The 13721-nt window shown below is 40.2% G+C and overlaps 1 protein-coding gene across 1 annotated transcript in view; it reads right to left on the bottom strand.

The window, feature by feature from the left end:
* Positions 1–13721, bottom strand: part of RAB31 (RAB31, member RAS oncogene family) — a 131921-nt gene that overhangs the window by 38699 nt on the left and 79501 nt on the right. Inside the window, 2 exon segments of the mRNA XM_032595386.1 lie at positions 4482–4588; positions 5641–5714. Of these exon segments, the coding sequence (XP_032451277.1) occupies positions 4482–4588; positions 5641–5714 (181 nt within the window).

Genomic DNA, 13721 nt, shown 5'->3' with positions numbered 1-13721 from the left:
ATGATCACCTCAGAAGATTCAGAAAGAGCATTTCACAAAAATTCAACATTCATTCATAAGAAAAAAAAACTCAACAAACTAGGAATAAAAGGGAACTTCCCCCACATCGATAAAGAGGACCTACATAACCCATACCACCAATATCCTACTTACTAAGAACAACTAAATGCTTTGCCCCTACAACCAGGAAGAAAACCATAATGTCCACTCTCACCATCTCTATTCAAATTGTATTGAGGGTCTAGAAAGGGTAATTAGACAAAGAAAAGAAATAAAAGATTTCTTTTATTGGAAAGAAAGAAGTAAGACTGTCTGTATTCACAGACAACATAATCTTGTCTACACTAACAATGAACATACCATAAACAAAATTAACAAAACAGTCCCATTCACAGTAACATCAAGAACAATGAAACACTTAGGGACAAGGCTAACAAGGAAATGCAAAACTTGTACACTGGCAACTATGAGATATGGGTAAAGGATATTAAAGAAGACTTTAAATAAAATAGAAAGGCATCTTATATTCACGGATCAGAAAACTTAATATTATTGAGATGCCAATAATCCCCAGACTGTTTTAAAGATTCAACACATTCTCTATTAAAATCTCATTTGCTTTTTCACAGAAATTGAGAAAAGAATCCTTTTCACGTGGAAATGGAAAAGACCCAGAATAGTCAAAACAGTCAATCTTGAAAAAGAAAAACTAAATTGGAGGACTTATAAATATTTCGAACTTAGCAATCAAAATCACGTGGCATTAGCATAAGGAAGTATAGATCAACTGAATAGAATCAAGGGCCCAAAATAAGATTTTACATTTATCATCAACTAATCTTTGACAAAAGTGCCAAAAAAAATTCACTGGGAAAAAAGTTGTCTTTTTAACAAATAGTGCTGGGAATTAGATATTCACACAAACGATTAATTTGGACCTCCACCTCATAACACACACAATAATCAACTCCAAATAGATGACTGATATAAATGTAAGCTCTAAAATTACAAAATTCTTAAGAGAAAGCATAAGAAAAAAAAAAGAAGAAAGCGGAAGAGTAAATCTTTGTGATCTTAATTAGTCAATCACTTGAGCATAAGAGATAAAAGGGAAAAAAATCACAAATTGGTTGTTAAAGTTTTGTACTTCAAGAGACACAATAAAGATTGCGAAGATAACTCACAAAAAGGAAAAGAAAATATTGCAAATCCTATATCTGATAAGGGACTTGTATTCATAATACATAAAGAACTACAACTCAATAGTAAAAAGACAAATAACTCAATTAAAAATTGGGTAGAGGATTTGAAGAGACATGTCTCCAAAGAAGATATACAAATGGTCAATAAGCAGATGGGAAGATATTTAACATCATTAGTCATTAGAAAAATACAAACCCACGCCACATTGACACAACTTCACACCCATTAGGATGGCAATAATGCAAAAGACAGGTTAAAAACAGTGCTGGCTGAGAATGTGGAGAAATCGGAACCTCATACATTGCCAGTAGGCATATAAAATGGTGCAGCCATTGTGGAAAACAGATTGGCAGTTCTTCAAATTGTTAAATACAAAGTTTCCGTGACACAGAAATTATACTCCTCGGAGTATACCCAAGAGAAATGAAAACATATGTCCACACAAAATTTGTCCATGATTGTTTACAGCAGCACTTTTTAAAGTAGCCAATGAGGCACCTGGGTGGCTTAGTCACTTAGTGACTCACTCTTGATTTCCTCTCGGGTCATGATCTCACGGTTCGTGGGACCGAACCCCCTGTGTCCGGTTCTGTGCTGATCCGGGCCTGCTTGGGATTCTCCCGGTCTCTCTGCCCCTCCCCTGCTTGTGCTTGCTGTCTCACTCTCTCTCTAAAAATAAAGTAAATAAATAAAGTAGCCAAAAAGTGAAAACAACTCAAATTTCAAGTTTCATTCAACCAGTGAATGAAAAAGTAAAATATGGTACACCCGCACAATGAAATATTATTCAGCCATAAAAATGAATGAAGTGCTAACGCGTGCGACAACACAGATGAATTTCAAAACCATTGTGGTAAGTGAAAGAAGCCAGTCACAAAAGACCACATAAGTGCATGACTCGATTTATAATACAAAATGTCCAGAAAAAGCAAATTTATAAAGACAAGAGAGTACATTAGTGGTTGCCAGGGGCTGGAAGGAGCTGGATGTTGGGAGAGACTGTAAATTGGCATGTTCTTTGCAGGGTGATGGAAATGTTCTAAAATTAGATGCGATGATGACTGTACAACCCTATAATTATACAAAAATTTATTGACCTGTACACTAAGAGACAGGTGGATTTTATGGTGTCTAAATTAGTTCAATGAAATATATTTATAAAGAAATTAAAATTTTAAATTACATATTAATAAATATTTAAAAATCAAAAATTTATTAGATCCATCTAGTCTTCCTCTGTGACTTAATCCAACGAGTCTTTCTCATTGAGGGTTTGAAAGAGAATTGCAAAGGGAGTCATTTCCTTGCTGCATGATTCCAGTGACAAGTAGCATCTAACATAACTTTGCGTGTAACAAAGGATACAATATACTCCATTCTTTAAACCACAACTGCAAGAGAAGTCACATTCCAACCTCACTGAGGCCAAACTAGAGGCGAAAGGGTACTATCCAGAAACCGGAACTAGTGGGACAGCAGGCCCATGATGTCACCACTGGATGTAGTACCTGGACGGTCTCCCACTGGGGATGGAGGGGCTGTGAGTGAATTTACAGTTCAAAGTCAGATGGATGGATTCTGTTAGGTGGGACATTTTGAAAATTATATATATATATATATATATATATACACACACACATATATATGTATATATACATATATATATACATATATGTATACACATATATATACACACACATATACACATATATGTGTGTGTATATATATATATATAGATATAGATATAGATATAGATGTATATAAATATAGGCTTATATAGGCTGGCCACAAGACAGAATGCCTTCTAAGGAGAATACTCTACCAGTGCATTTTTAAAAGTGAATTCCTTTTAAAAGGAACGTACGGTACGTCTCCAGGTATGAGTAGCCAAGCCAACATGTCACAGACACGTTTTGTCTGACCAGGCTGTACTTTTCTAGGAGCTGCCCCTCTTCAAGACCACCTACCTCCCTATTCTCATGGTTATGGGGGAAAAATCATCTTGTACCTCCCAAATCCCCTCTCTTGGCCACAAATGCCTTGTCATGATATGGGGAGATCCTTCCATTGGCAATTTAAACTAGAAACAGAGAGAGTGCCAGAGACTAAATATGGAGCATATCAAATGCCAAAGCTAAAGGCAGCCTTGCTTTTTTTACCATGGGGATACCATCACCTTCCAATAAGTTCCCTTTTTCCTGAAAATAATTTCAAGTGGGACTCTGTTTCATGTCACCAAGAATCCTAAATAATCCCAGTCAACTTTAAATAACTGTCTGCTTAACTTCCACTCTATCAGTTCTGCCACAATACACAAAGCTTGGTACCATTACAGCCATGCTTTTGCTATAACTCAATGGTGTCAGATGATAGAACCTTCCCTAGCAAAACACAGTCTCTAGCCACCCGCCCTCCCCCAACCCCATGACAAAAGTTAGTGATTCTGTTGCAATTCTAGACAAGCAAGCTGTTTTAGGGTCACAGTAAAGAATGGAGAGATCTGAGCCAAGTCTAGGGAGTTTAGACATTTGTCCAGTCCCCAGAAAAACAAATGATTAAGTGGTGTTTATGGCTGTTATTGTAAACCAACCTGATGCAATGTGATACAAAGTGTCTGAAATCCCAAAGAAACAGAGGGATTTGTCAAAGGCCATGTTAAGAGCTTTTACAAGATCTATTTCCATTGTTTATCAAATGTTGGCTGAATCACACTTGGATTAGCAAAACCTGAGGCATGATGTCTTTGTCTTCATGAAGATCACCGACTGAATTGCTGAGAGTTGAATTAACCAGGGGAATACAGATAGATGATACAAATTGGCTATTCCTTTTTTTTTTTTTTTTTTTTTTAGTAGGCTTCACACCCAGCTTGGAGCCCAATGTGGAGCTGGAACTCACGACCATGAGACGAAGACTTAAACTGGGATTAAGAGTAGGATGCTTAATTGACTGAGCCACCCAGGTGCCACTCACTATTCCTTTTTATAGCATTTTTATTTAGTAAAAATAGCTAGCTTATCAGGCTCCATAGAGCTATCATCAAATCTCTAGTCCCTATAGACTGGGTCCCTGCAAATCTCGTTTCTGGTTAAAAAAAAAAAAAAAAAAAGGTCAACAATTGAGTATCTCTGAGGGAAACCAAAGTGTTTGGTTTGATACATCACCTTAAGATTATACGGAGAACAGCCTTAACAACACAGGTATGACAGCTTTTTACATGCGGACATTCAGAGACGGAGGATGTTAACTATCCAAGAACAGTTTTTAATGTGTCTTACCTAATGTCTGAGAGATCACACTTGTTTCCAGCAATAGCCATTACAATGTTTTCTGGACCATGCTCCTTCAGCTCTTTCACCCATTTCTTCAGGGTATGAAATGAATCCTAAACCCAAAGTGTAAATCAATCATTGGAAAGACCCACCAACACAGTATTTCAACCAAGTAGAAATGTAAACCCAACCCAATTTAATAGACGAAAATATTTTCAGGAAACTCATGTACATTAACATCCCACCCCTGTCCTGGCACAAAACTTATTAGCTAAGTTACACTTAAATAACCTGTAGAACTTTCCTTTTCTAAAATTGAAACTTGATGAACTGAAGAAAGTCATGTTAGTAATTTTCTTCTATAAATAACATCAATTGAAAATTACAGCCTTGACTCAGCATGAAAAAGACTCAGTCATAGGACTAGACATGTTCGTGCTTATTTCAGGAAAGAAAAAGAATACACACACATGAGAGAGAGAGAGAGAGAGACAGAGAAATCCTGATTTCCTTTCTGCCCTTACTCCCAACCATCCTCCAGCAAACCAGCCAAGGTAGACAGCACATCTAGGTAGAAGTGGTCAGGAACTCATGGACGGTAACAGTGATGGATCATTAAACCAGCAGTCCTGTGAGCTGAGTCAGCACTCCAGGAGTGGAAAAAGAAAGTCAGCAAACCACTGCAGTTACTTGATGGATAGCCTAGATCCCCAACGTGATAACTAAAAATGTGGTATACTATATATATACAATACATACATCAACATTATCCTTGACATTTTAAGTAGCGTGATGGAAACACTAATAGAAAATAAGTATTCCATAATCACAAAACATGCAGAACTTAACCAAATCATTTTCCTCCACTTAAAAGCCTGACATTCTGGAGAGGGGTACTTGGCAGACATGACCTTGCCTCTACGAGCAGACGGTCAATTTGAAAAATGAATGATCATTGTTGTTTACTTAATTTGGTAGAAAAATTTGAAATGCTTCACTATATACAGGTGAATAAACTCAATAGATGGTGTTGATTATCCCTGGCTACCATGCTATGAAATCTCATTCCAGGTTCCTGGCATGACAAGCAGTCAAGTCTCTGTTTTGGTCCTTTGAAGACAGAGAATCAACACAAATGGGGCCATTTTGAAGGGGACATTCTTACCTGTTTGGTAATATCATATACTATGACAGCTGCAGCGGATCCACGATAGTACATGGGAGCCAGTGAATGAAACTGTTTAAGAACAATGAATAGTTTTAGGCCAAAGTCAACACATTTCATGCAACTTCAAATTAAAATATAAAAGTTTCATCCTACATTATCCCTATAAGATCCCTGAACTCCCCTTAGAATTTTCCCAGGGTTCGTATTAGGCAATAAATTCTCCTCCTTGACTACACATGTGCTTGTGGCTTATAGACCATGAAATTCACTTTTGGGAAAAGGCCAAAAATACGTTTTACTTTAAATGTTACTCTTCTATGAATTTTCTTTTCTCCACTGCTCATCACTTATCTGATATGACAGATCCACGGACATCTCATTAGGATGACAGAGTGGTAAGAAAAAGATGCTTGCCAAGGGGAGGACAAGAAGAGACTGGCACAGATCACAAGACCCTCACTGAGCCTTTAATGAGGAACATTGAGCCAGGACACCTCCCCAAGCCACCCTCAGCCTACACGGCTGCCATCCCTCAAATGAACACAGTGACACAGACGAGCTCCATTCCAAAATGTGAGCACATCAAGTCCCATTGGTCACTAGAACCCTTTATCTCTAAACATGATAGATAATTATGCTGAGGATACATACAGAGTCTACGAATATTTTGAAGGATAGATCTTTGGATACATCTGGATACATCGTGGAAAGGTTTTAAAAGCCAGTAAGAAAAAGATAGCTCAGGCGAAAAATGGTCAAAGGATACACGTAGCTAAATCTCCAAGGAAGAGATATAAATTGCCAGTAAATATTTTGAAACATTCAATTACAGTAAAAGAAATGAAAATAAAAGCAATGAAGAGGCATGTAGTAACTTATTAAATATTAAAAAGATTTACTATATCCACAGTTGGTATGGATTCGGGCAGGGGAGCACTCTCATATGTTACCTGGGAATGTATTTGAAGACCTTCTTATAAAAAGACATTCAATATCACTAATCCTCAGGGAAACGCAAATCAAAATCACAATGAGATATCACACCTGTTACGATGGCTGTTATCAAAAAGAAAGGGGGGGGGGTGCTGGGTGGCTCAATCAGTTGAGCGTCCAGCTCCTGGTTTAGGCTCAAGTCATGACCCCAGGGTCGTGGGATTGAGCCCTGTGTCGGGCTCCATGCTGAGTGCAGAGCTTGCTTAGGATTCTCTCCCTCTTTCCCTCTGTCCCTCCCCGACTCACGTGTGCATGCTCTCTCTCTTTAAAAAAAAAAAAAAAAAAAAAAGATAACAAGTGTTGGTGAGGATGTGGAGAAAAGGGAAAGGGGAACCCTGATGCACTGTTGGGAATGTAAACTGGTGCAGCCACTATTGAAAATAGTATGCAGGCAACACAAAAAACACAGAACTATATGATCCAGCAATCCCCCTTTTGGTTATATGCCTAAAGGAAATCTCTTCAATACCTCGAAGAGATATCTGCACTTCCATGTTCACAGCAGCATTATTTGCAATGGACAAGACATGGAAACAACCTAAGTGTCTATCAAGGAATGAAGAAAGGAAGAAAAGGTGATGTGTATACACACACACACACACACACACACACACACACACACACAGTGGAATATTACCCAGCCTTAAAAAAGGAAATCCTGCCATTTGCAACAACATGGATGAATCTAAAAGATATTATGCCAAATGAAATAAGCCAGATGCAGAAACAAAACAACCTGCATGATCTCACTTATACATGGGATCTAAAAAAGTCAAATACATAGAAGCAGAGAGTAGAAGGGTGGTTACCAGGAACAGGGAGGGGAGGGGTCGAGGAGATGTTGGTGAAAGGTTACAAAGTTGCAGTTACATGGGACGAATAAGTTGCAGAGATAGAAGGCACAGCCTGATGCCTATGGTTAATTATAGAGTATTGAATCTGGAAATTTGCCGAGAGAAAATTTCAGGTGTTATCATCGTTTAATAAAGGGAAAAGGTAACTATGTGAGAAGATATATTAATCACTTTGACTGTCGTAAAATTTCACTATGTGTATGTACATCAAATCATGTTGTACACCTTAAATATATAATTTTTATTTAAAAAAGAGAGATACTCTCTTTAAAAGCCGCTGTTGGTAATATATACCAAAAGTTGAAATGTGCCTATTGTTCGACATACCAACTCCACTTAAAGGAGCTCATCACACACACAATGGCCCTCATCCCTATGTTACACATGGGAGCAAATATTTGAAAACGACCTAACGGTTCATCATAGAGAATCCATTAATGGTATCTGTATGTAACAGAATATTCTGCAACAATTAAAATGATGGTGAGGGTTTTTATTTTTAGGAAACGATTACATACTGTTAAAGGGGGAAAGAAACAGTCTCGAAGCTGCTTATGAAGCATACTATAATTTAGAATAGAATGTGAGGTGGTCTGTCTATGTCTACGGCTACAACAATGTTTCTCAAAATGTTAACAGTGGGATGTCTAATGACTTGTACATTCTTCTCATGAGAGTCTGTGAGCATAAATGTTTACAATGATTTTTTTACGTAGGTTTTTAAGTTGAAAAGAAAAAGCAACCATTTTTATTAGAGAGTAGGATAAGGAGCAGGGAGGGAAGGAATAAGGATAGATCCTGAAGCTTTTCCAACAAAACCATCTCACTCATTCGTGTTGGTTTCCCACATAATACTTATCACTGAATAAAGCCTTGCCAAATTGAAATGATCCTACTTGGAGATTTGAAGTACGTTAGTTCCCAAGGCATCCCTCGTAATGCGCTGTAGAGGGCTAGGGCAGCACTCTACAGAGTGTGGAAGGAAACAGGCTCTTTCTCAACTCTCCCGCCCTGGTGCAAGCCTCCACCTTGAACAGAAATAGCCATGGGGCCTCTGTGGTTTTTCAGAAAAGGGAACGGGTTGAATGGAGCTCAGGATGAACCCAGGAGTTCCCAGCTGATGGGCCCTGGCCCCTTGCCAGGACCCCCTGGAGGACAGCAGGCCATTTACCATGTGTGCCTTTCATATTCAGTGCCCAACACTGGGTGTCTGTTGTAATTGTTAGACATCACTAAATCTATTTTTAATCTGTCCTTTAGCAATCCAATCCACATGTAGAGAATAAAGTCAGAATTCCTGCCCAAAGGGAGGATACAAGGAACGTATTTCTGAAACACTCCTGCTTTGCTAAGGGTTAAGAATGCATATAAAGTGTCCTTTTAGCCCAATTATATAAAACGCCCATTTTTTTTTCAATATAGCCTCCATAATAAGAAAGGTCCACATAAACACACCACGTAGGAACAAAATCTGTATCTCAAAAATCAAGATACTTGTGGACTCAAGCACAAAGAGGAGCAAATCGTGGATATCTTCTTAAGACAGAGTTCATTTTCAGCTACAATACTATGAACTGAATCTAAAATGGTCACTGGTGTGCAGGTCTCATGAATTATTGAATAGATCTTTGTATATAATGCATTACTTGTTCTTTCCTTCCCCCAAATGGAATCATTTTGAAATAAATCTGTTGGTGAAGCCACTTAAATGACTTTATTGCCGGGGACTTGGGAGTTTTAATGAGTTAAAAGTTCAAGTCTCAGTTCTAAAACCCAATAATGCATTGACCAACGGATAATATTTGTGGAGGGCAAAACGATAAATCACTTCTAGCCTACAATGTGTATACTCTTTCCCATACAAATATAAAAACAAAAGCACCACAATTAGCTTCAATACTCGACATGACATAACTCAATTTCCATAGAGTCTGAATTAAGACTGATAAAAACACTTACATAAAAAGGTTCTTCCAGAAACAGTTTCCCGATCACATGAGGTTGATATAATTTTTAAATCTCACCTTGAGAGGTTCTTTGAAAATGAGCATGATAGAAGCCAATTCAAAATCCCTTCTTTCCTAACTATCCAACAAAATATCTAGAATGCCAAATTAAAGTGCTCAGATAACTTTTTAATTATTTAGAAGCAGCACGGGGAATTATGAAAAGCCAATCTGACGCTCAAAAGAAATGGCTGTGTATGTCCTTCGTGTGTGTGACTGTGTGTTTTTTAACTGTTGTATGTCCACAGAATAAGAGGGAGGGGAATGGTCTTCTTCAAGCTGCTCAGACTTAGCTTTTCCAGATGTATGCTAACCTTGCCCCCACTTCCAGCAACTGGGAGAAGGATAAAGTGGGCATAATCTTTCTATAAAACAACCAGATAAGGAATATCAAGAGACTTGAAAATGTTCATACACTGATTCAACAATGGCACTTCTGAAGGGAATGATCAGAGATGGGCACAGAGTAACCAAAATTCACTCCAGAATCGTCAGTAATGCTGACAAATCGGAACCGATGTCAACGTCTAACGATCAGGGCCCAGAAACGTAAATTTGGCTTAGCCATACAATGGACTTCCAGGCAGCAGTGAAATTTACATTTCTGAAAAAACAGAAGATGACACAAGAGGCAAGATAGAGCAGTCTGGTACTTCCCTAGGGTCTTCTGCAGAACCCTGGGCCCATGAGGTGCTTTTTGGAAAAAAGGTTTCTTGGCCAAGTAAGTTTGACCAACGTTGTACATGATAACGCTTCCTCGGAGATTTACAAAGTATTATTAGTGAGTGAGAAGCTCTGAAAATTAGTATAGTCAAGAAACCTATTTGTTTTGGTTTTAACTCAGAATTCTCAATTTTCTTTACCTTTTTCCAAGTAGCATTTTTTAACATCTCGAGACCAGGTATGCTCAGAACCCACCTTAAGGGCAAAGTACGAAAAGATCTAGACTCAAAGGGAGTCGAGACATCCATGCCTGGCTGCCTGACTCTGTTCTGGTTTCTTTATTCTGTAAACTGTGGGTAGCTGTGGGGGTTGGGGTGGTGGTGGTGATAACTAAGGTTTTTCCAGCTCTGTGATGACACTCACGGCCAAGGCAGGACAGAGTCTGGATGAAACCTCTTCCCTTTGCCCTGCTCTTGATTCTTCCGAGTGTTTTACCTATAACACAAATGTTCTTTCTTCCCATCCCACACCACCCTGTACGTGTGTACATTCACACACTACTCAGCACACAGTGGAAATTATTATTCCAGGAAATATCCAAATCCTCCAGACCACCCAGTCTGCTTCAGGCAAAATTCCTTAAATGCAGGTTTGTGGCATCATAAATTCCACAGCAGCAAAAAATCGTGCATGTCAAGAATGAGCAGTAGTGGAAAATACATCAAGTTTCCAAACAAGGACAAGTTCCAGCTGGGCTCTGCCTCCCCAGATGAGCATTATGCAAGCCAGAGCGCTCTGGCATCAGGTCCAGGAACTTGTAGGGATTCGTTATGTGTTACGATGTTCAGAGAACAGTGTCCTTGGTGAGTCGCTTCAATGCAGCCCGGGAGTCAATGCTGTTCTGCCGCTGGTGCCAGCACAGGATCAGAAATTCTCACCATCCCACAGAACCCTGAGGCCAGGGACAGTCGAGGGCAGAAGCCAAAACATATCCCGTGGTTCATTAGGATTCAAACAAAGAGGGAAGCGGTTAGAGGAAAATTCTTGACATTCCCAACATTCCCAGCTGGCAAAAGCTGAATGGAAAAACCATCGCTGAATGTTCTTTATGTGCCATTCAGAAGAATGTTTCTGATGTTTACACAGACCCTCTCTCTCCACAGAAAAGCAGAGGCCTATTTAATATGCCCACTCAGATGTCCTAAAACCCATTAGCAGGTAAAGTTGGAAAGAAAAAGGGCTGGGAAATTATACAGCAGACTATTAACGATATGATTTCTGAAAACTGCCATTATAGGCAGCCCGTCACTTGTTTTGATGCGTCCAGATTTTTTTTTTAATTTTAATAGGTTACATTACTTTTACAATGAGAAGGGATTTTTTTTTCCCCTCCCCTTCCTTCTTCTTTCTTTCATTGTGCCAATTAAAGTCAAACAGCGTCCTCAGCATTAGGGGATCAAAGTATTGAAGCCAAAGTATCAGAAGGAAGCTGGATTTGAGAGGTAACCTGACCTCCATGTGGCTCCTTTTTGACAAGGTACAGTGCAAACCTTCTCTAGTAGAAAATGATACAACCCAAATCCAAACCTCTTTCCACAAAAAAAAAATGGTGTTGGTGGGGAGGGCATGGATTTATGTTTTGTAAGAGACAAGGCAATGAACTAGGGTATTCTGATCCTTAGAATAATGTAGGAGACAGAAGTCAAGGTCTTGAAATGATGCAGAAATACATTTTTCCCCACCCATGTAATACCCAACTGCAGAGAACCTCAGCTCTAATTCCTGTCTGTTAGCAAGCCAATGGAATTTCCTCAAAGTCCAGAACTCTGCCCCACCCTGTCCCTAAGTTATCTGTGTTTCTCATCACACACAGTCACCATTCATTTGAAGGAAATGCCACAAAGGTTGGTCATGACTCTCCCTCTCTCTACTCTGCTCAGGTTGCTTTGGTCTCTCCCACCTGTGTGTAGCCTCCTGTTCACAGAAAACATCCCATCTTCGAGAGGCCTCCCTGCAGAATGGGACAGCAAGCCAACATCACCCGGGATTACGCCCAGAGCAGAAGACACTTTGCTTTGTGGGCCCCACAGCGGGGCCTAACCCAGTGCCCCCTGGCTGCGGCACCTGTCCTGAAGCCCTGCCACCACGGTGCCTGCAGGAAAGCCTGCCTTGCTGGGCACCCTTGAGGAGCTTCCCGAGTCTATGACAGCACCTTGCTAGAAAGGGATTGGAATCACACACTTGCAGGCGTGTGGTTTCATTCATCCCCAAAGCACCAGGCACCCAGGACTGTGCTGTGTTCACTGAGTGCAGCCTGAGTGCATCGTTCCTGGGCTATCTGGAAGTTTCCATTACGGCATTTAAATACTGCAGTGGCCTCCATACTGGCCACACAGCACCCAGAGGGATCCTTTTTTTAACTTCTGAGATGTGTTATTTACACATACCATCGAATCTATTTTTAACTTTTTAATTGTGGAAATTTTCAAACATACGTACCAGAAGAGAGCATGGTACAATGCGCTTCCAGATTCTCATCCCCTAGCCTCAAGATCACCCCGAATATATGGCCGTGGGCATGTTTCCACCTCTCTTCCCACCCCGCTGCTAAAACCTTCTGAAGCAAATACCTGACATCATATTATTTTAACTGTAAAGCAACTGACGTTTTTCTTCCAACTGTGTCACTTTTCAAAACCCTTCCGAAGTACTAAGCATAAAATCCAAACTGTGTCCTATGGTGTCACTAGGGCACTAGGCTCGTCTCCCCTGCCCTCTCTCTCCAGCCCCTGGCCTCCTCCCTGCTCCCTGAACATGCAGCCACGTGGAGCCCTCAAGCTTATCTCACATGCCTTCCCCAGCCTGGACCACCCTCCACTAGATATCCTCACTCCCTCACTTCATTCACACCTTTTTCAAGGGTCACCTCCTGTGCGACCCTTCCCCGACCCCCTATCTGGGCCATAGCAGGGACTCAACAAATATGTAACGATGGAACACATGTGATGAGTCCCTAACCCTGTGAAGGCAAGTTCACTGGGTAAGACTGTTCCCATTTTACAGATGAGACAATAGGCTCAGAATGGTTACATCAACTGCCCACGGACACACAGCTCTTCAATGGTGTGACTAGACCTTGAACACAGTCTTCTGACTCCAAATTCCATGCGTCTTTCCATTTCTCAGTCGCTTCTCTGCAATGAAATGTTGCTTAAGTTGACGTAATGCAGATATGGGCTTACACACGTATTCACTCATTCAACAAGTATCTACTGAACACGTGGTACATGACAGGTACTAAGCGATGGGGAAGCAGGAGTTGGCAGGTGGAATTACAGCCCCCAAAGATGTCCACATCCTAATCCCTGGGACCAGGAAATATGTTATGGTACATGGCAAGGGGGGGTTAAGACTGCTAACGGAATTAAGGTTGCTGACCAGCTGACCTTGAGATGGAAAGATTATCCTCCATTATACAGGGTCCAGTGTCATCCTAAGCGTCCTTACAATTGGCAGAGGGAGGCAAGAGAGTCAGAGCATGGAAGAGCTTCTGCTGCCGGAC

The sequence above is a fragment of the Lynx canadensis genome, chromosome D3 (genome assembly GCF_007474595.2).
Source record: "Lynx canadensis isolate LIC74 chromosome D3, mLynCan4.pri.v2, whole genome shotgun sequence".
NCBI lineage: Eukaryota > Metazoa > Chordata > Mammalia > Carnivora > Felidae > Lynx > Lynx canadensis.
Note: the sequence above shows the minus strand (reverse complement) of the source record. Positions and strands in the feature narration are given on the sequence as shown.